This window comes from Typha angustifolia, chromosome 10, assembly GCF_048772165.1.
Source record: "Typha angustifolia cultivar Huaian chromosome 10, ASM4877216v1, whole genome shotgun sequence".
In the NCBI taxonomy this organism is placed as follows: Eukaryota; Viridiplantae; Streptophyta; class Magnoliopsida; order Poales; family Typhaceae; genus Typha; species Typha angustifolia.
This window is the reverse complement of record NC_133248.1, coordinates 6,768,970-6,790,481: the sequence shown is the minus strand read 5'-3', so window position 1 is coordinate 6,790,481 and position 21,512 is coordinate 6,768,970. Positions and strand designations below refer to the sequence as shown.

Genomic DNA, 21,512 nt, shown 5'->3' with positions numbered 1-21,512 from the left:
AGAAAAAACATAATTTCTATGAAAACAAATTTTACTCATTTAAAGATAATAATGATTTGTTAAACAAATATTTTAATTAGTTAATATAAATTATTATTGACAAAGAGAATTCCGGAACCTTTTTTACTTCTCTTACACTCATTCAAAACAAAGATCTGTCAAAAAAGTTTATTTTTTTCTACCAATTTTGTAATTTTTTTAATTAGATTAAAATTATTTTTAAGATTTTCAAACACCTAGTTCTTACAAATATTTTGAACAAATTCTATTAAATCAATACTTACTTACCAATCTATTAATAATAATAAATTTATGCACTCACAAGTATTACTAAATGCGTATATAGCAGGGCATTGCACATAAGAGTAAGAAATAGACACAATCTTTCAAACATAACAAAAAATAGCGGAAGAGAAGGTTAATATTAATAATATTATTTTGATTTACTCTATCAACTAAGGGTAGTTGTGTTAACCTTCTTATTCTAAATTTAACAACCTTCAAATTTAAAATGTAAGTCTTATCAGAGGAATGATTACACTAATACCCATGTTTCACAATCAAACACTCAAAACATCTATATCCATATAAACGCACAAGATTCAAGCACGAAAAATACCCTAAACAACATCTAAACACCACCTTTGTTTTTGACCCATCTATGTTTTGTTACAAAATAAATATAAAAATTATCATTCACTAACTACTAAAATTATTAGAATAGTTGATAAATTAATATGATATTTTTATACTTAAATCATGTCACGCTTATCTTTATCTAAAAATATAAAACTCTTTGAGGTTATTAAAATATTTTAAACTGGGAAGAGAAGAGCGAGAGTATATTAGAAAATTAATATAAATATCATCATCCTCTCACAGTCATGCATAGAAGAACGTACCATTACCAATACTGTGATGAGCCCCTCTCCTCAACGAGTTCACCACTCGGATACCACTCCCGCCATTAACAAGCTCAGCAACCGACTCACCCAACTCTCGACCCTCCTCTCCTCCCGCTCTTCCTTCTCCCACCTCCAACTCAACCAAATCCACGCTCACATCCTCCGCTCCCACCTCCCCGCCACCAACTGCCTCCTCTCCCTCTTCAACCGCGCCATCCGCCTCTTCTCCACCAAGTCCCCCTCTCTCTCCCTCCGCCTCTTCCTCCTTATCACCCGCTCCTCCCTCGCCCCCAACCACTTCACCCTCCCTTTCGTCCTCAACTCCGCAGCCGCCCTGTCCGACCTTCCCCTCGGCTCCGCCTTCCACTCTTTCGCCTTCCGCTCCGGCCTCCTACCCTTCCTCCCTGTTGCTAACGCCCTTGTCGACATGTATGGCAAATGCCGTGACCTCCCACTCGCCCACAAAGCATTCGGCGAAATGCCGCTTAGAGATGTTGTCAGCTATAATTCCCTTCTTGGTGCTCATGCGCGGGTTGGGGTTGACATGGATGTCGCACATGCATTGTTTGATGAAATGCCTGAGAGGAATGTGATATCGTGGAATGCAATGGTGGTCGGGTATGTTAATGCTGGGGATTTGGTATCTGCGCAGGAGGTGTTTGATAGGATGCCTGTCAGGAATTCAGTCTCATGGTCCGTGATGATAGTTGGGTATTGTAAAGTTGGGTCTGTGGATGCTGCTCGGGTGTTGTTTGAAGGGATGCGGGAAAAGAATTTGGTCTCTTGGACTGTGATGATACATGGGTATTCACAGTGTGGGAAGCCGAGGGAGGCACTTGCACTGTTTCGTGAGATGGAAGCAGAGGGGATTGAACCAGATGCTGCTATGATGGTTGGTGTTATTTCTGCGGCTGCACAGTTGGGGAGTGCGGAGTTGGCAAATTGGGTTGGTGCTTATGTGGATTGGAAGAAGATCGAGAAGAATGAGCGTGTTCTCACTGCTCTGGTGGACATGAACGCTAAGTGTGGCAATGTTGGTGAAGCCTTCCGATTTTTTGAGCAGATCCCTTGTCCTGATGCTTACTCATATACTGCTCTCATCAATGGGCTTGCATCTCATGGGCATGCAGAGGAGGCACTTGAGATCTTTGATAGGATGCGAAGTGAGGAAATTGTGCCTGATCCTATTACGTTCATTGGTGTGCTAAATGCCTGCAGCCATGGAGGATTTGTTGAGAAGGGGATAGAGTTTTGGGAAGCGATGGTGCATGACTATGGGATGGAGCATCAGGCTGACCACTATGCTTGCATGACAGACATGCTAGGTCGAGCAGGGAGGCTCGAAGAAGCTCACAAAATGATACAAAAGATGCCAATGGGGCCTCACCCCGGGGCTCTTGGGGCGCTATTAGCAGCTTGTAAGACCTACAACAATGTTGAGATTGCAGAGAGTGTTGCAAGTGAGCTCTTTGAGTTGGAACCCGAAAATACTGGGAACTATATATTGCTTTCAAGTATATATGCAGAAAGAGAACAGTGGAATTCTGCTGCAAGAATTAGAAAAACGATGAGGGAAAAGATACCTTTAAAACTCCCTGGATATAGTTGGACTGAGGACCGACATGGAGACAATGTACATTTCTGATCAAGAGTGAGCTAACATCACTTGTGAGTGTGTGATTCTTTCTCCTCGTTCTATGAAACCATAGCGGGTGGAACTAGCTACTCTATTGATAGATGAGATTCCATACTAGAATGATTCATTTTCACAAGAGCAGATAAACATATCAGGTACACTTTGGGCCCGCTTGTTGTTTCATCTTGCTTCTTTAAATGTAGTAGAAGGGTCAAATGATGGTTTGGTCAAAATATAAATACTTCAACTAGGCAATCATGACCATCAATCAAGATATCAAAAGTAGTGTGAGGCCGTTTGTCTTTAAGATTTGTTTGTGAATTAGATGGAGTATTATGATTTTGAAGTTTACAATTGTCAAAATATCCATAACTTGAAACCATTGGAATTCTTTATAAGGAGTTAAGGACATATGCAGATAATATTTATATGTGAGATATATACATGGATGAATGTCTAGTAATGATAATAGACTATTTGCATTTGAATGTTTGTTAATTCATAAATGTTATAGAACTTTTTATCAATCTGATGCTACTTAGAGTCATTAGAATTGTCAAAGGAGGATTGTATTTGATGATCTGATGCACTTCGAGATTTCCTAACATGCCCTAACTTTTTGAGCATTATGACTCTTCAAACTCAATATGTGGTGTCTAGGTAAATTATGGGATTATCTTATGATGAGAAAAAGGAAAAATAGAAGCGATGTTACCCAAGTGACAGCCTGAGTTATACTCCCAAGTTACTGTTTTCATATGGAAACAAGCTAGTATCCAGCCTTGAGGCCTTTCCTCTTGTCCTCTCTTTCACCTTCCCGAGTCTCTGGCCCACCCATCTCCATTTCGTCACTATAAAGTTGAAAGCTATGTTCCTTTTCAAGTTAAGCATCTCTTTCCATAGTTCATGCATGATAGTTCAAAAGGAGAAGGATGGTCTGCTTACGACAGAAGATGCCAATGACAAATTTAATTGCCCGTTTCAGTAGTCTCCGCTAATGAACTCATGATAGCTTCTTATCCAGGAGACCCTCCACAAGAACTTGATGCAAGTTATCTCAATCAGATGATCTTCCTTCAGGGTTTCACTGATGAAAATTGGAACTGGAACAAGCTATGCTACCTTTGGCTCCGCCTCCGTGGAGGTTTCCGGTTCAGGGTCAACTGGAGCTTGGTCAGGTACTAGAACTTGATGTTGTATAATTTGCTAGTACCACCTGGAGAGAGACAGGGGTTTAGTTGCAGTGATTGTGGATTAGTTGGCTAATTAAGATGCTGCCATAGGTGGCAAGGCCCAAAGCTTACTTCCACCCTCTCAAGTCTGATAATCTCCATAAAAGTGACATACTTCCTACTGAGTACTGACAGAGTGTTTTAGACTATTTATTTTACTTCCTGCGATGTATGAACTACGGATGGTAGCTGTTGGCACTGTAAATCACTTGCGATTATGGCATAGCCCCGCAGAAATCAAACGCAACATCTGGAAAGTTCCTTCATGGTTCCATTGATAGCAAATGCGTAATGATCTCTAAACGATCTATGCCTTCTATGCTTGAAGATGATGCCTGGGCCAAAAAGTGGCCTTAGACACTTAGCCTAAGCAGCTATCTGTTTTCAATTTTCAATAACATAATGTGGTCACAATAAGTCAATGCAACTTGCCATGTTATGCTTCTGTCCGGCAGTCCTTTTATTGAAAGTCAAGATGGTTCCCTAAATTTGTTTCCATAAGAAAATGATTTTCATTATCCGCAGGTGCTTGAGTGGTTGTAGAAAGTTTTTTTAAAAAAAAGTAAAAGTATATTTTTCTTTTATTTTGGATTATCTTTTAGTCATGGTTGCAGAAATGTACTTTGTGACAAATTTACTTTGGAATTTGGATTAGGTTAACTTGAAAATTGAAATTGTTATTGGATATCTCTCTTTGCAGGCTTACCAAGCAGGGATCAATAGATGAGAATATGAGATACATATGCTCACCCAGTAACATAAATCAGGTAAGTTTCTTCTTTTATTTGAGTCTAATCTTAATGTTGGATCCTTGTGATTTCTTGTGCTGGAGCTACTGTCTGTAATTAAGCCTTGAAGCATCTCACTTTTCATTTATTACTACCTCTTTTACTTCTTTGATGTCACATCTTTCATGCTACAAACTGATTAATTTAGACGGTGACTATTAGGCCGAAATATAGCTCTGACTTTAACTGTAAGTTGCTGAAAGAGATTTCTATTTTTCCTTTCTTTCCTTTTGAATTCCAACACTAGTTCTCTTGAATAAAGGATGCTTCTTATAGATGAAGGTATGTATATCTTCTGTTTTACCCTCCTCAGGGCTCACTACATAGTCAGGTTATAAGCACAACTATTATTTATAATGTATGTTGCTCTAGAATATTTGGTGAAAAACTTAACTTAATCCTGATGAATATCTCCAACTACAATTGCCTGTGAGAGACCATCACAAACGAGTGTTCTTATATCTGTTTGGCAAGAGATTGTCCGAGTAGTTGGCTATTCCATATAGCATCATGTCGTGGTTTCAACTTCTAACTATGGTGTAAAGAGGTTTAAGCTTCTCAAGGCCAATTTAACCTGTCAGCTTTTGTCACGATCTAAAATCGGAATCATGACTGGCCGTCTACTTCAATATACTTGAAATACACGAAACCTAAATTAATTTTCTAAGTCCACAATGACAAGAATTAATATGAAAATCTGACTTCGATAAATTTAATCCAATAATAATGGAAATAACCAATGTTATTACTAATGTGTCTCTAATCAAACTAAGTTAACAAATAGTTTAAAACATAAAGAATAAAGAATTGAAAGATAAAAAATGATAGATTATAAGTGTAGGTGGAGCTTTGGTGTATCTCATTCAGTCGCCACATTAATTGGGATCCTATGAGGTAACAAGTATAGCTCAGTGAGTGTAATCCACTCAAAAGCTAAATAAATCCGAATCCATAAACATAACTTGAAATAAATGACAATCTTATCAAGCATGCTTATAGTAATAGTAATAACGACGCAAATAATAACAAAGTAAGTCATATTTTATAACATGCTTAGTTCCAATATACTAAATTTTTCTTAATAATAATAATAATAATAATAATAATAATAATAATAATAATAATAATAATAATAATAATTACATGTCTCAATTGGGTTAATGCCCTGTGGATCAAAATTAATTAGAAGTCACACGAGATAATGCTCGAGTCTTTTTCTCAGAGCTGATCCGATTATAGTTAATAAGAGATGTCGCTTTATAATAAATGCACCCTATCTCTTTCCCTAAGAGCCCCAGGTGCCACTATATGACAAACGCAATATGTCTTTTTCATTAATCGTTGAGAGAAATTAGAGTTATCTTAGGAAGTCTTTCGATCTAATCTAAGATTATTTTCTAACTCTGCCAGAGTCAGCTAAGAAAGTTATCGCAGTGATCTAAAATAAGATATTTTCTTAAACTTTCAAGTAAATTTGAGTATACGAAAAGTCGCAAATAATTTATACCGAGACTGTTTTCTAAGTCATACTAAATATCAGTTAGGTTTTTTTATTTATTAAAATTATTATTTTGCACAAAGTATAGCAATACACTGAATCATATATTTTGCACACAGAAACAGAAATATAATAATTAAATTGCACACTGAAATATGATAATTAATTTGCGCACAGAGAAATACATGATCTAATAAATAATATGAAATACAAGACAAATAAATATGTGAGTAAATCCATTAATCTGAGTCTAAGTCAATTGACTAAAATCTCTAGTCCACGCACTAAGAAAAATCACCATCTTTAATAATGCATAAATAACATATTTTAATTTAACCAATATCATGATATCTAAAATTTAAAACTTATTGGATTACTCAAATAGGCTAGATTAAGTCTAAATAGTTGGGCTGTGGCTAGCTCGCAGCTTATACAAGAACCAATAAATGGTTTGGACTTAAGGCCCAAACTCACTAATATATATGGACTAGGCTACAGGCTAAATCACAGCCCATGACTTATTTATTTGGGTCGGGTCTGTTGGATATGAAATCTATACCCGAACTCAATTAAATTAGGTTAGCTCGGGTTGACCCTGAGCCCAACCTTATCTTCTTCCTCATGAAGATCGAAGAGAAGAGAAGAGAAGAAGAAGAAAGAAAAAGAGAGGGAGAAACCATCGGTGATCATCGTTGTCGATGGTCCACCGGCCGCATCGCAAGGTCTCTGCCACCCATGCAACCACACTGGCCACACAAGGTGGAGGAGAAGCCGCTAACGACAGCTGACGACTCTATTTCGTAGTTGGCGTCCACGGAATCGATTTCTACAACAAACCCGAAGCCGTCGATCGGCCGGATTTACCGATGAAACCGCAACACCCAACAATTTTAGGTATTTCTATTTTAACTCCTTAAACTTAAATTAAATTTGAGGGGTAGAAGAGTGCTGACTTGCGAGTTGCATGGTGGTCTCCGATTGCTCCGACGATGCTCTGATGGTCCGATCCCACAATGTGACTCCGATGATAAAGAAAGAAAGAAAGAAAGAAGAAATGAGAGGGAAGAAGTGGGTTGGGGTAAGGGAGAGAGAAGGGATTTAGGGTTTTTATTTATAGACAGAATCTGAATTTTGATTTTGATTTAGATTTGGCCAAAAAACTTGCGGCTGCCTCATTGCAAGACGGCGAAGGAGAGGGTGAAGGGTGTGCACGTGCACTCCAAGAATTTTTTTTTTTCCAGTTCTTACAGTTTTTGTTGATGAAGCGGATTTATTTGTCTATGGATTTATTAAGATGATTAACAATTGATATTGGACGTTTGCATAATCATATGGTTTCACTATATATGATTATAGTATAAATTGCCTTTAATAGGCTGTCTGTCATGCCAAGTGCTAATAAACTTTTTTTTTCCCCTTAAAACTCATTTGGTTTCTGCAGCTTATCAATGGCCTTTTTGCTAATTTCATGTTAGGATCAATGCTTCCACTTTAATCGGTGCTTTTGTGTTTGTCTGATATGGCCAGAATTCTAAACAATGAACCTTTGAACTGCAGTATGATCTAAATCTTGTAACAAAAACTTCAGCCTGATGTGCATATTAGAATTCCATCAGGATCATTAATATGGCATGTGGAACAATGTTACAGTTTTTTGATATGGACATCTAGTCTGAGATAGTCTCAATAATTTTAATTTAACCATATAGAAGTATTCTATTTTTGAGTAATGTGACTCCTGTTGTCTCTTTTTACAGCTTCTGTTAGTTGCTCTAATCACAATGATAGTGTTTTTTCGATCAACAATCCACCGGTATACAATAGATGATGGAATTATCTATCTTCGGGCACTATTTTGCAATAATAATGATTCTGTTTAATGGCTTCAAAGAAGTTTTGTCACTAATTACAAAGCTTACAGTGCTTCACAATCCCAGGGACTTGCACTTCTATCTGCTGTGGACTTAACACACTTCCTTCTTGGATCTTAGGCATTCCAACTTCTCTTATAGAATCAGGGAAGTGGGTGCTAATTACATATTATGTGGTTTCATCCATATAGGATAAAAAATGAACTCCAGATATTTGCTATCTTTCTCATTGAATGAGATCTTAATTCCAGCTACGGTTTCATTAGATATCTCATGACTTAAATCCCTGGACATTCCCTGGACATACAGACTTCCTTCTTGGATTTTAAGCATTTCAACTTCACTTATGGAACCTGGGATGTGAGCACTAGTTATGTATCATATGGTTGGCTATGATTGACAATTTACAAGGTAACAACTTAACTATGTTTCCGGTTGTTATATTGTAAGTGCAAAGAAGCTTGACATTGGAGTGTCATTTTGGTATATTAATCTGCAGATTCCTTCCACAATTTCTGTTGCTTTTTAGCTCTTTTTCATGTGACAGCATCTTTGGGTCAAAATATGATACTTTCAAACATCTTTGGATGCTCCTCCATATTCGTTGTCATGATTCTTGGATGATTTATCATTTCCGAATGTTGAACTTTCTTTAAAGACACTCCATGAGTATTTTCTTTCTTGTTTTTGTACTTCTGGTTTCTTCTAATGGTTCTTTCCTTCATTTATCGCAGATAGCACCCCAGGCTTTTGCATTTGGTGCTATTGGATCCCGCCTTTGATGAATGCCCAAAAAGCTATTTCAATTAATGAATTCCTTGGTCATTATTGGGACAAGGTAATGGTGCATCTACAAGCAACTGATGTTCATACATCTCCCAATGGAATCCGATTATGTTTTCTCATCTTTAAATTTTTTTATTCTTGAAACATGTGAGTTTCACATGAATTACCTTGTTATTTTGCTACTGCTAATTAGGGAGAGCAATCTTACTTTCTTTATTAATCAATCGTTTAAAAGTCTGATTTCGTAAAACTTCCTATATCTCTAGAATCACTGATTGAAAAACATACTTATTATATAACTATGCCATATTGAGACCTTAAATGCAGCTTATAGAAAATCTAATGCTTGTTATTGCCTCCTCGTCAGAATCATTGCGAGTTCTTCCTAGCATGAGTTTAGGAAACCATAAATGAGGGTTCAATTATATTGTATTTTAGAAGCTCAAATCTATGTGAGACATGCTATTTAGAAATATTATGATAAGTTTTTAGGGTATTAACACCAGCTTGTTCTAGTTTTATGAAGTTTGTTGCTAGTATAGTAACCAAACAATAGTTTATCTCAATACTAATTTACTAATACCTATTCTTTTTTCCTCTCCTATTCCATTCAATATTTTATATTTAGCAACAAAATCTAATTATTATTTTCCGTCAAACATTATTTCCACAAACTATTATTTCAATCATTTTCTCTCTTCTTTTTTCCCTCCTTATCCATCCACTATAAAGGGTGTTTTAGTCGTTTGCTGAAATATCTCTTAAATTTATTAATTTTTTATACCACATCAAATGTAATTATTATATAATTACTGGTTTACAACCAAACACTATAATCGTCTAAACGATATTAGTTTTCTTAAGCAAGTTTGAAAAATGGGCATAGCTAAACTATGGAAGATATTCCACAACCATGCCACCTTATAGGATTTCAAACAAGTGCCGTAATTCTTGAACTAATAATATTAAGTTGTAAAATCTGCTGCAAGACAACATTCTTAAAACAATGTGTGATGGAAGAACATTCGTTATGACAAAACCATTATCTTTCTTGCTTATCTCCGTCGGAGGAACAACAGATGTTTTCTGAGAGTGCGTGCATTGCACCTGATAAAAGATACAATTAACATGGATATAAATTATAGGCAAGAATGTCTGCGGTCAAGCTTATTCATAGACTCTAATGATTATCTTACTGACAGAATATCATGTTACTTTCGTCATATGAAAGGTGTTTTAGAAGTTATATGCGTTACTAATAAGGTACTATTACTTATGATTACTGCAGAAAGTTGCAGAACACAAATGATCCATTAGGTGATACAGTTTTATTGAAGGATTACAGCTTGTTTACAGAGAGGCGTTGGTTTTGGATTGGAATTTGTGCCTTGTTTGGGTACACCGTCATATTCAATACCCTATTAACCTTGTTTTTGACATCTTAACCGTCAGATTTCTTGCTTTGCTAATGTAGGTCAGCTCGATGTTAGTTTTAAGGTTATTTTTCTTGTTATTTTAATTTCATGAAAGCTCTTGGGAAGTAACAAGCAGTTTGTCTCTGAAGATGAAATCTGGCAAAGGGAACAAAAGAGGAAAGGGGAGAAAGTACTCCCTGTAATCAAATATCTAAAGAAGAGTAATGTGTCAGACAACTCAATAGATAACTATATCATGTTTAAATCAAGTAGTTCAAGAAGAAAGAATAAGGAGAATTTATACACCAACATTTTTTTGTAATTAGAAGACGTTTTTCGTTACAAAATAAGACACCTTTCTCGTTGGTATTAACTGTGGAAGAAAAACAAAACTGCCCTCACACAGTAGTTAAAAAGCATTCACTCATAAAACCACCTTACCGGCTTCATATTTTGGAACACCAATTAGTTGTGAGCGTTTCAAACAATCCAAATTGAGTTAAGCCCATAATCCATCTGGTAGGGGAGAGAGGGCTAAGTTGCTTCAACTTTAAACCCACTTAATTAGGTTCAATTGTAACTGTCAACGACCACGAGCACGCAACCCACACTACTCCAGTGAAATGGCAACCCCGAAAGAGGTGCTTCACCCATTCTTCCACCTCGTTATAGAATGGACAGCTCACGTCCAACCCCAACAGAATTCTTTTCAAATCTCCTCAGATCAGGATAGCCCCCGAGAGATAGGGCCACTTTAGAACATTGACTCTCGTGATGACCGCAGAACTTGACCAAAACCATTGTCAAAACCTTACTCTACTGCAATCAACAGTAAAGCACATCCAATATCTAGTAGCTAACAATATGTAAGCTAATTTGGTTGAGAATTTTCCTGATTTGGTGGTATTTCACACTAGTTTATTTGTTCTCTCTCATTTTAGAGCAGATAAATCTGCTCGATTTCATCAGCAACCTAATTAAGGTAGATGGCCCTAATCAATGACTTAGCCCAATCACTACTATTGTGTTTTCTATTTTTGATTAAAGGAGAACTGTGAGATCACCTATGTATTAGAGAATGGCTACCCCAGATTCAAGGGACCCGGGCAGTCAGCAAAAGCAATAACAATTAGCTCTAATGGCAAATGATCAATGTCCTCTCCTAGAGCGTCAAAAGTGTGAAGCCTACCAAAACAAGCACCCCAATTGATTACCATATTATAGACTCTATAGGCATGTACAAAAGAAAAGGAAGTCAAGGATTGACATATCAACTTGCATTAGGGGACGTAGTTACAAATGCATTAGGGAATGTCTTCAGTGATGTTGATAGTTGTGATGACAACAATAGAGTCCTCTTCAAAAATAGCATGTGTAGGTTGTGGCGAGAAGTAGTGACAGCTTTAAGGAGGGTTTCGACCTCTATTTCAAGGGCTGAGCCCACTTTAGCTAATTGGGTTGCCTAGTAAGTGACCAAGGGTTTCAGGAGTCGTCAAAATTAATTTTAATGAAACCAATTGTCGGGGAAGTCCAGTTCTCCAGTTCGACCCTAGGTCTAGTAGCTAGTTTCTTGACCCCACCCTTGTCAAAATACTCCATGGCCATGTAAAAGGCTAGCTAAATAGAGTGCTCAGTCTTCGTTTTAATTGAGTCAAAGCAAAGCTTGTTTAGAGCCTTCCGGATCATTCAAATAGTAAAGGCTATAATAGACTTAAACTTTCCCTAGTCACCCCCCACCCCCTCCTCCAAAGTGAGACTAGTCAAAATGCAGCCAGTTGCAATCCAAGGTGAAGGCTGCCCTAAGATTATGAGCAATGGGGCATACATACAATGACAAAAGGTGATCCACACTTTCTTCCCATAGGCCACACATTAGGCACATGTCAGCCGACCCAATGTGTAAGTTATAGATGAGAGTTTTAATAAGAATCCTTCTCCATTGAACTTTCCATGTAAAAGCCTTGACCCGAGAATTGACTCTTAATTTTCAAAGGGCCATCCATTCGGGCCCAAGTTGGTTAGTCTTTGTACTAAAGAAGGAGTAGATGGCCTTAGCATTGGCCTTCCCTTTGTTGTTAGGCTACTAGATCCACCTATCCTCCAAAGAACTCACCATTAGGTTGGTGATAGAGGTACAGATCTTGGTGCCAAAATTTTCCATGAGGTAGCGTTCATTCCATTGGCCATTTACCCGCAAATCACTAACAATGATTTATGTCGACAAATTGGCATACTTAACATAGGTAGGTGTGTTCGATAGAGAGATGGTGGTCACTGAGGGGTAAGGTGAAAACAGATTGGATACGAACCGGATAATGCTCAATCCATATCCGGATCCATATTTTTAGTCTGAATACGGATTCGATATGGATATTAGACGTATAGCAAAATTTAAAACCATATCCAAATTAAACAAATACGGATAATTTTTGAATAAAGGATCAGATCTTAAACAGATGTTGATCGAATTTTAAACGAATTATGATATTTTATTTAGGTATAATTTAACACAAAAATATTAAGAGTTTCATAAAAAATAAATTTTTTGTATGTCAAATATATAAAAAATTAGAGAAATTTATCTCTACAAATAATATATAACACATCATTAGTAACAATATCAATATTCATTATTTAAATAAGCAAACTAAAAATTGTAAATTATTCAAAAAAAATATGTGGGTAAATGGATATCCGATATCTGTATCCCAATCCGAAAATTATATCCGACTCGTATCCAAATTTTTTCTAACAGTTCTATTCGTATCTAAATCTATATTTAAATATGATAGAAATTATTTTATCCAAATTCAATTTGAATCGGGTTGGATAGCATATCGAGTCAGAGTTAATCTGACCCGTTTTCCATCTATCCTAAGGGATCATGTAAAACACTAGTCAGGTTACCATTCTTCACTGAATACTTTATTTCCTTGATTTTGTTGGTAACCACCCACAAGGTTTTCCAAACCCAAGAAGAGCGTCGTTAGGGGGGCATGGCCCACAAAACCTTTTTGATCTCCTCACATGTGACCGACCACTCAAGAAAGGCAGTAGAGGCTTGCTCAAGCTGAGGGAGGGTGGCTAGTGACTAAGAAAGACACTATCAACATGATCATCGGCCTAAAGGTTTAGTTAGAAATTATTAAAGATAGTTCTAATACAAGACTAGTCCTCAATGGAGACCCCATCCTCATCGAAACCTTTGGGTTGATGATCAAGTTGCTTAATTTTTTTATAGCCTCACATGCATTTTACTTGGTATAAGTATTGAACTTGTGTAGGATTTTTATAGCAAAGATAACTTGTGCTATGCTCTATTAGGATGTATACATTATTATGAGTAGACACTTTGTATTTTAGGAAATTATGTTTTGTCACAAATTGCTAAAGGGGGAGATTGTTAGATTTATTTGTATTTATGTAATTGGCAAATTATATTTCAAAATATAACTTATATTTATATAATGTGTTTAAATTTTATGTATGAGCATACATACAATATGTGAGATATTTGATGAAGAATATTGAAGTGAAAAATTAATTTTAAAATCAAAGTATTTGAAATGATTTTAGAATTGTTATTGAAGTGCTTAAACTGTGTCATGATAGTTAAAGAAATATAAAATTTTACCAAAAGATATAGGAACAGGCACTCTGCATTCAACTGTTTAGTCTACTATTTGAACAGGGCGTTCAAACACACTTGGGCTGCATTTGAACACACCCTGCAAGTATTACACATATATAGAGCTTGTTTTGGCCGAACATAACCTGCAACTGTTCACAAATACAGAGGTGGTGGCGTTCACACATATAGAAGTTCATATTTGGTCGTTCACAGCGTGTTCACACTTCAAGTCATCATGTTCAAACACAATTAGCTGCGTTCGAATACATCAGTGAAATTTGTAATTTCTAGAGTTATGTGAGACTTGATTTGACTTAGATTTGGCTTTATCTCTAAGAAAACCCATAGAGAATCTTTAAAGAGATATTTAAGAGATATTTATCTTATCTCTAAGAATATAAAAGGGTTTAGTCTAACCCTAGGATGAAGGATAGTTAAGTATTAATCTAGAGATCATCTTTTGGAGGCTATTTAAAGATCAATTCTCAGCTTTAGATGGAACGTGCTGAACCATTCTTATCTCAACGCATCTACATTTGATTTGAAAGAACTATGTCTCGAGGGCTATTGAGATGGAAAGATCAACCTCGAGGGTTACTAAGGTTTGAAAATCTATCACCGGAAGCAGTGTGTCGTGTTTCGCAGGTCTAACCAGCAAAGTTGGTACAGATTGAGTCATGAGAATTGGTGAGTGATCTATAAACTTCTTATAAACTGCTACAAATTTTAGTGATTAGTTTAATCCAAGTTAGGATATGTGGTTTTTACCCGATTTTAGGTTTTTCCACATAAATTTTTTTGTATTTGGGATCGTCTTTTTCAAACTTTATTTTCTGTATATTATTATCGATAGCGTGTGACAGATCTAATCTCCTAGGATGTTTCTTAAGTTTTTCAATTGATATAAGAGCATACCTAAGTATTCATATAAGTTTCAATTTTTTTTCAATATATATATATATATATATATATATATCAGTTTTATCAGTTTTATTATTATTAATAAGGTTGTACATATTAACCTAATATAAGCTATAGATAAATAATAATTACAATTAGTTAATTATTATGCTTATCATACTTTGCTAATAATTATGTTGGTGAGTATAATTATTTAAAATAATTAATTATCTAATTAGATCTAATTTATAATAATAAAATTAATAATTAAAAGAAAAGGAGAGTGTCTGCCAGCACTATATTAGTAGAGAGAGGAGAATAAAGAGGGAAGGAAAGAAGGAGAAAAATAAGGAGAAGGAGAAGAAGAAGAGAAGAGGAAAGAGAAGAGAAGATGAGGGAGAAGCCATGCCGGTCGAGAAGGGATCAACTGCTTCTTACCAGGTAATCATGGGCCTTTCTTCGGCGGCTCGATTTTGGTGAACCCAAGCCCGAAAAGGGGAGGGAGAGGAGAAGAGGAGAAGGGAGAAGAAGAGAAGAAGAGAAGAAGAGAAGAAGGGAGAGGATAAGGGAGGAGGCTCACCGGCGCTACTCGGTGGTGGTGGCAGTTCCAGGGATGGTGATAAGAATCTGACGGGAGAAATTTGAGAGAGAGAGAGAGAGAGAGGTAGTGGCGAAAGTCGATGGAGGGTGGCGACGGGTGTGGCGATGGAGGGGTCCACCCTAGCTAGCTAGTTGGGACGACAGCTGGGTGGGCGTGGTGTCCCCAAAGCCTACCATGGCTCCTAGGCAAAAGGACGACCACAATGTGCCTAAATAATTTTAATCTAATATCTTTTATTTATATTTATTTTATTATATTCTTTTTAGGGCTAGGTTGGCACAATTAAATTTAATATTTTATCTAGTTTGTTATGGTGCATGATAAATTTCTATAGTTTAGTGAAGTAACATAGAGCAAATCAAAGGATAATCTTCTCTTTTTTCGTACATGTTTTAATAAGAATAAAGTGTGACGAGTTCATTGTTTTACTTGTAGAATAGATAAATTTTAATCGGCTACAACTCACATAAAATACTGATGAGTTCTGCATTTTTCCTTTGAGGTTATGAGTTAACAATTGATGTATCTTAAACTTACTCTTTTTTATGTTAACTTTGAGAGATAAACTATTTGGGTAAATAAATTTGTGGTGGGGCCTATTTTGGTGAATAAAAAATAAAACATATTTTTGTTATTTCACAAAAACTACAATGAATCAGCAACCAGTGGTCTAAATTCAAGCTTTTGATTCTTTTAACTCTGCCAAGCATTTTTATCACATATCTAATTCATTTTGAAATTTAAATATGAGATTAGGTGAGTGTGAAATCGTTGACGATTTCTAAAATAAGTTACCAGCCAACCTATTTAAAATTCACCAAGGAAAGGAGAAATTTCCATATAATTCTGTTTTTGGTTCAGCATCTTCCAAATATAAATCATGAATTTAAATGTAACTTATATTTTCTTAGCAGCTTTTAAATTTCTATGCAAGTAGTCACTTATCCAATCAACACTACAAAAGTGGATTTTGATGGCATGGCAAATCAGGCTAATTTTATATTTAACTTGTAAACATAGGAGAACTCGTACGGTGAGGGTTTTTTTATTATCAAATAAGCGCTCTTAAATATTTAGAGTTAAATATATCTTATCATTTTATATTTATGCTTAAAATCATTTTATTTTCTATACTTTTAAACGTCTCAAATAAGTAAAATTATTAATTTTTCTATTAAATTTAACCTAACATCGTGATTATTTTAGTCATTAGCAGTATTATCTCAAAACATGTGCATCTTATCCAACAAATACAATGGGGGTATTTTTTTTTAATTATTTTAATACTGTTTAGTTCAGCTTAATAAAAGAAAACCTAACGATCTCACTTTAATAATAAATACAAAAATTAATTTAATTTTTTTTAAGTATAAGAGAAGTAAAATAATTTTGGGCATATATACGGGATGGTAAAATATATCTAACCAAAAAGTTTATTTTATATACAATTCTAAGTTTAACTATGAGATTATGTGTATCTTGTAGCTAACACTTAAATATAATTTGTTGATTAAATTAGTGACTTATATTAAAGTTTTCATATAAGTTGTTAGCGACTTATATATAGAAGTTACTGAACCGAAAAAATAATTTATATTTAGAGGACTAAATTTTCATACAAATCATTGACTTAGTTAGCAACTTATATATGAAAGTCATTGAATCGAAAAATAATTTATATAAAAATATCTTCCTAAAACTTAGCTAATTTTTTAAAGGAATGAATTTTCATAAATGAGAGATTTAGTTAGCGACCTATATTTAGGAATCGTCAACTAGGTTAGATTGTTTTCAAACACGCATAATCTTGTATTTAAATTTTAAAATGAACTAGACATGTAAAAAAAGTTATTAGGTGCAGATTTAAAATAGACGTAAACTCCTAGTTTAGTCAACAACCGTGCATAAAGGGTATTCATTCAAGAATCAGATCTCTTCTAAATAGTTGCAACAAAACAATTAGTTATGTCTGTATTAATAAAACCTTTTATAAGGTAAGTTATGCGTTAAGCTATTCACATTTTATTTTGGTTTTATACACATTTCAAAGTTATACCCATTTTACAACCATATAATAAAATATAAAACAATTATAGATATGCCTAATTTATAGGGCGATTATTATCAAAAACTAAAATTAAATTTCCTTTTTCACTCTTATGCATTTTGGTTTACCTTTGTAATTTTACCCATTTTATTTCTAAGAGATTTTTGCAAATCACACCACATATTTTACTTATTTTGTAATTAATACCCTCTCCATTTTATCCTATAATTCTTATTTAATACTCTAACATTATTTTAACTAACTAACGTCGACCAGGTTACTAAAATAATCCCATCATACTGTCTCAATTTCTATATTCTTCCACCATCTTCCCCACCTACCTCTTCCACTATCTTCCCTACCTACCTCTTCCACCATGGTCGTCTTCGCCACCGCTATCACCATCTTTTATCATCTTCTCCTCTCCCCATCCTCCTCCTCCTCTTCCTCCTTTTCTTCTTCTTCTTGAAGAAAAAAAGAGGATAAAGAAGACATGGGTAATTTAAGTATTTATAAATTAGAACACTTTGTCTGTTAGGTAAATTTATATTTACATCCTACATTTTTACTATTTACAAATTGAGCTCTATGATTTAGGAAATATATGCAGAAAATATTTTGAGTTAGATTTGAACTAACATCGTCAAAATATTCTATTAATTAAAGATATTTTATTTCTAAAGTACCTTAAATGCTTATAATACCCTTAGGTTGACCCCAAGTTCACTCGTGGGTCGAGAACGCGGCGACCACCCTTGCTTGCGTCCTCGACTAGGAATCCGGAGTCCTCAAGAGTTGACTATGAGGGTGATCACGTCCGGCTTGACCCCCGAGAGCATGGCCACAATGACCGAGGGCCACATGCCGACCTGCCACCCTAGCCTTTCAACCTACTCCTATGGTGGGGAGGAGGTGGGCATTGGCGACAAGCTCTTCCTTGTTCGCTATGATGTTTGCAAGCACCATACCAGGGAGTCATGATCGAGTGTGCTGGATCCAACGATGGTGATCCACAGTGTTGTGTTGGAGAGAATGGAGGCGTCTCTTATCATTGCGAAAGTAGTCGACAAAGCTATCACCAAGGGAGAGTAGTCAGTGAAGCCCCCGATCTCAGCGGCGTAGTCAAGGAGATCTTGCGCTCGGGCCAGACCCCAGTGTCCAACAACCCGATCACCACGTCACTCCCCACCATCACATATTGAACGTTGGATCCTGACGAAGGAGGTGGGGATGATAAGGAGGGAGGAGGGAATGAGGAATAAGAGGGAGGGAGAAGAGAATGAGGTGGGAGAAAGGAGAAGAATTAGGTTTTGATCTAACAGTGGAGAAGGGTTGGTGGGTTGGGTTGGGTTTAGTTGGTTAGTTGGCTTGGGTTGGGTTTAGTTGGTAGGTTGGGTTAGGTTTAGTTGGTTAGTTGGCTTGGGTTGGGTTTAGTTGGATTGGGGTTCAAAATATTTTTGTATTCTTCTTAGTATGATTAATTTAACACAGTGGTTTAGTTAAATTTAACTAATAGATATAACGATAATGTATTCTTCGTACATATACCCTAAATCATATGGCTCGACTTACAAATAGTAATAATATAGCGTATAAACTACAATTTTATTAAAAATCAAGGTATTATGTATAAATTTTCGTATAAATTATTTTGTATATTATAAAGGAATATTTGTTTTAGTACAGTCTAAGTTAATCTAATGTATTAAATAATAATTATAGGAGAAAAGAATAGGGTGAGTTATAAAATTCTTGAATATAGAATATGAATCACAAAATAATAAGTAAAATATAATATGCAATTTATAAAAATATTTATTTCTAAATATCAACACTGCCCTTGCATCAGTTTTGATACTATCTCTATCTTCCTTAAATGCTTGGAGATCTCATAAACTTTTCTTGGGATGAGGTAAAAATAAATAATATCTTTTGATTCTTTTACCAAAAATATTACAAATTTTTTGAAAAATATATTCCTTTTCACCCATCTCCCCCCTCTTGCTTGGAGTCTTCATTATTGCCATAGCCTTTTCTTTTCAGTAACTCTCCTGTCTCTTACTCTTATTCTTACTGTCTTCTTATTTCTTAAGTTAATTGCCTTCATTTTTTTTCCTATTATTAAACCCTAGGGAGGTAAAATATTTTCTCATCTTTCTTTCATTTAGTAAACTCATATTACTAGAGAACCAATTGAATCCTCCGCGCCTTTCATTTTCTTCATCCTAGACAAAATCTTTTAACTCTGGTGACAGTAACAAGGTAATTTATGTAACTTACTATTTACTATTTATTAATTTATTTAGAATCATATAATCAATTAATCTATTTAATTAAAATATATATACTTACACATATAATCATGATCTATTAATTTTTATAGGTTTTGTTCGTTTTTATGTAGATTCAATTATTAATTCAATGTAATTATGATTTATACAATTATTAGATTTTTAATGAGTTTTTATATAAAATCTTGTTTATTTCTAAAATTCAATATTAGTGACTATGGATTCATGCTTTAATACTTACAAAATTCGGATTATAGAATCCAGATTAATATATGAAGTTATTATACGTAGAATTCAGAGAAAATATCTATGGAATATGAAATTAATAATTTTAAATTTGGTATTCGTTAAACCATATTTTTCTTCTTTACTCTTAATTTGTGGATAGAAGAATTCGATGCAAGGAGGATTCGTAGAAAGAAGATGAACAGAATAATAAAAGTTTATTTTATATTATTATTATTTTTAATTTGAAAAATATTTATTCTGAGGAAGGATATTTTGTCGATTTATTAAAAAATAGTACATTACAAAGGATAAAACTAAAATAAAAGCTACGGTTCAGTAATGATGACTTTATGTACTTATAAATATTATAAATAAGATAAATTCTTTAACTCATCTTTAAAAATTATAAACTTAATCTAACGTCTATAATAGCTAGTTTTTATACCTGATACTAAAACTGGTACCGATTCCAAAAGCACATTACGTAAAAAAGGAGTATATTAGTTAAGAAGATTTAATTACGTGTGTCTAACTTTCTAATTTTCTTATTATACTCTTGAAGATCTTAACCGTTAAATCTTCATCAAACTGATTGATAAACAATTAACTTTTTGGTACAGAAGAAGCGCTCTACATATTTTTTTCTTCCGTTAAGATTTTTCTCTTAAATATAATTATACCTTAATTATAGGAGATATCATTTAATATTAAATAATTTAAATTTGATTATTTGGAGATAAACTTCAATTTAAATATAATTCTCTATCTCTATCTCTATTTATTAAAATTTAATTTAAATCAATCTTAAACTAATAGGAGATATATGTAAATAATAAAAATAATCAAAAAGATAAAATGTAATTAAATTTTCATCAAGTTAAATGTATATATATCTTTTACTTGATAAAATATTAAGATAATATAATTCTCAAAAAATAATGTGCAAGATTATATATAAAAAAAAATTATCTACTAAACTGATAATGACTTTCACTCTTATTATACCTTTAAAGATCTTAACCGTTAGATCTTCATCAAACTAATCGATAAAGAATTAACTCTACGGCGCTTTATAAATAAATATAAGAGTATCATTTAATATCTAGAATAGTTGAAATATTTATATCTAGAAGGGTGCAAACAGAAAATGATATCGATTTTTAGTCCAAATTCGTCGTCGTGCATCAAATTATTCTCAAAACCTTTAATGCACGAATTGGACGGAGACTCTAAATCCAGCAAAACCAAAAGGTACACAAAATCGTCGGGCGACTGGTCGCATAAACCGCTTTCCAAACCAATCGGCCGCGGCTAGAATCTTCCAGAATCTGGCATTATTGTAATTAACTACCAAATCCAGTGGCTTTTCGTCGTCGCTCCCAACTTTTACCGTTCATTGTGCCCCAAGTCACGTGATCTGACCGCCTAATCTGGTTCGTCTGCGAACGTGGCTTGCAAATGCTCCTCCACTTCAAAAATATCATCAATTGCCGTATCTCCAGAACTCCTTCCTTAACATACTCCAGCTCTTCGTTGAAGATCTGGACGAACTTCCTACCAATAATAGATAGCCACGTGGACATAGCAAGACGATGATACCGCACCTTATCATGGCTACTTTTTTTCTTGCCTTTTATATTATATTTTAGTAAATTTTACATAGGCCAATCACGGATCACATTC

At 34.7% G+C, this 21,512-nt stretch overlaps 1 protein-coding gene across 3 annotated transcripts; it reads left to right on the top strand.

The window, feature by feature from the left end:
• The first annotated feature begins 892 nt into the window (after positions 1–892).
• On the top strand, positions 893–10,232 carry LOC140767984 (pentatricopeptide repeat-containing protein At2g22410, mitochondrial-like). 3 transcript variants are annotated; one of them, XM_073108051.1, is made up of 5 exons: positions 893–2,696; positions 3,566–3,719; positions 4,474–4,540; positions 8,665–8,768; positions 10,005–10,232. In XM_073108051.1, exon 1 carries the CDS (start codon positions 919–921, stop codon positions 2,548–2,550), a length of 1,632 nt encoding a protein of 543 aa, XP_072964152.1. In that variant the 5' UTR covers positions 893–918; the 3' UTR covers positions 2,551–2,696; positions 3,566–3,719; positions 4,474–4,540; positions 8,665–8,768; positions 10,005–10,232. The 3 variants fall into 3 exon arrangements, with proteins under 3 accessions (XP_072964152.1, XP_072964153.1, XP_072964154.1); XM_073108052.1 differs by lacking the exon at positions 10,005–10,232 and having other exon boundaries at positions 3,622–3,719; positions 8,665–8,956; XM_073108053.1 differs by lacking the exons at positions 3,566–3,719; positions 10,005–10,232 and having other exon boundaries at positions 8,665–8,956.
• Positions 10,233–21,512: the final 11,280 nt, after the last annotated feature.

Coding starts and splice junctions, on each gene's coding strand:
- LOC140767984 (XM_073108051.1), top strand. CDS start 919: ATGAGCCCCTCTCCTCAACGAGTTCACCACTCGGATACCACTCCCGCC.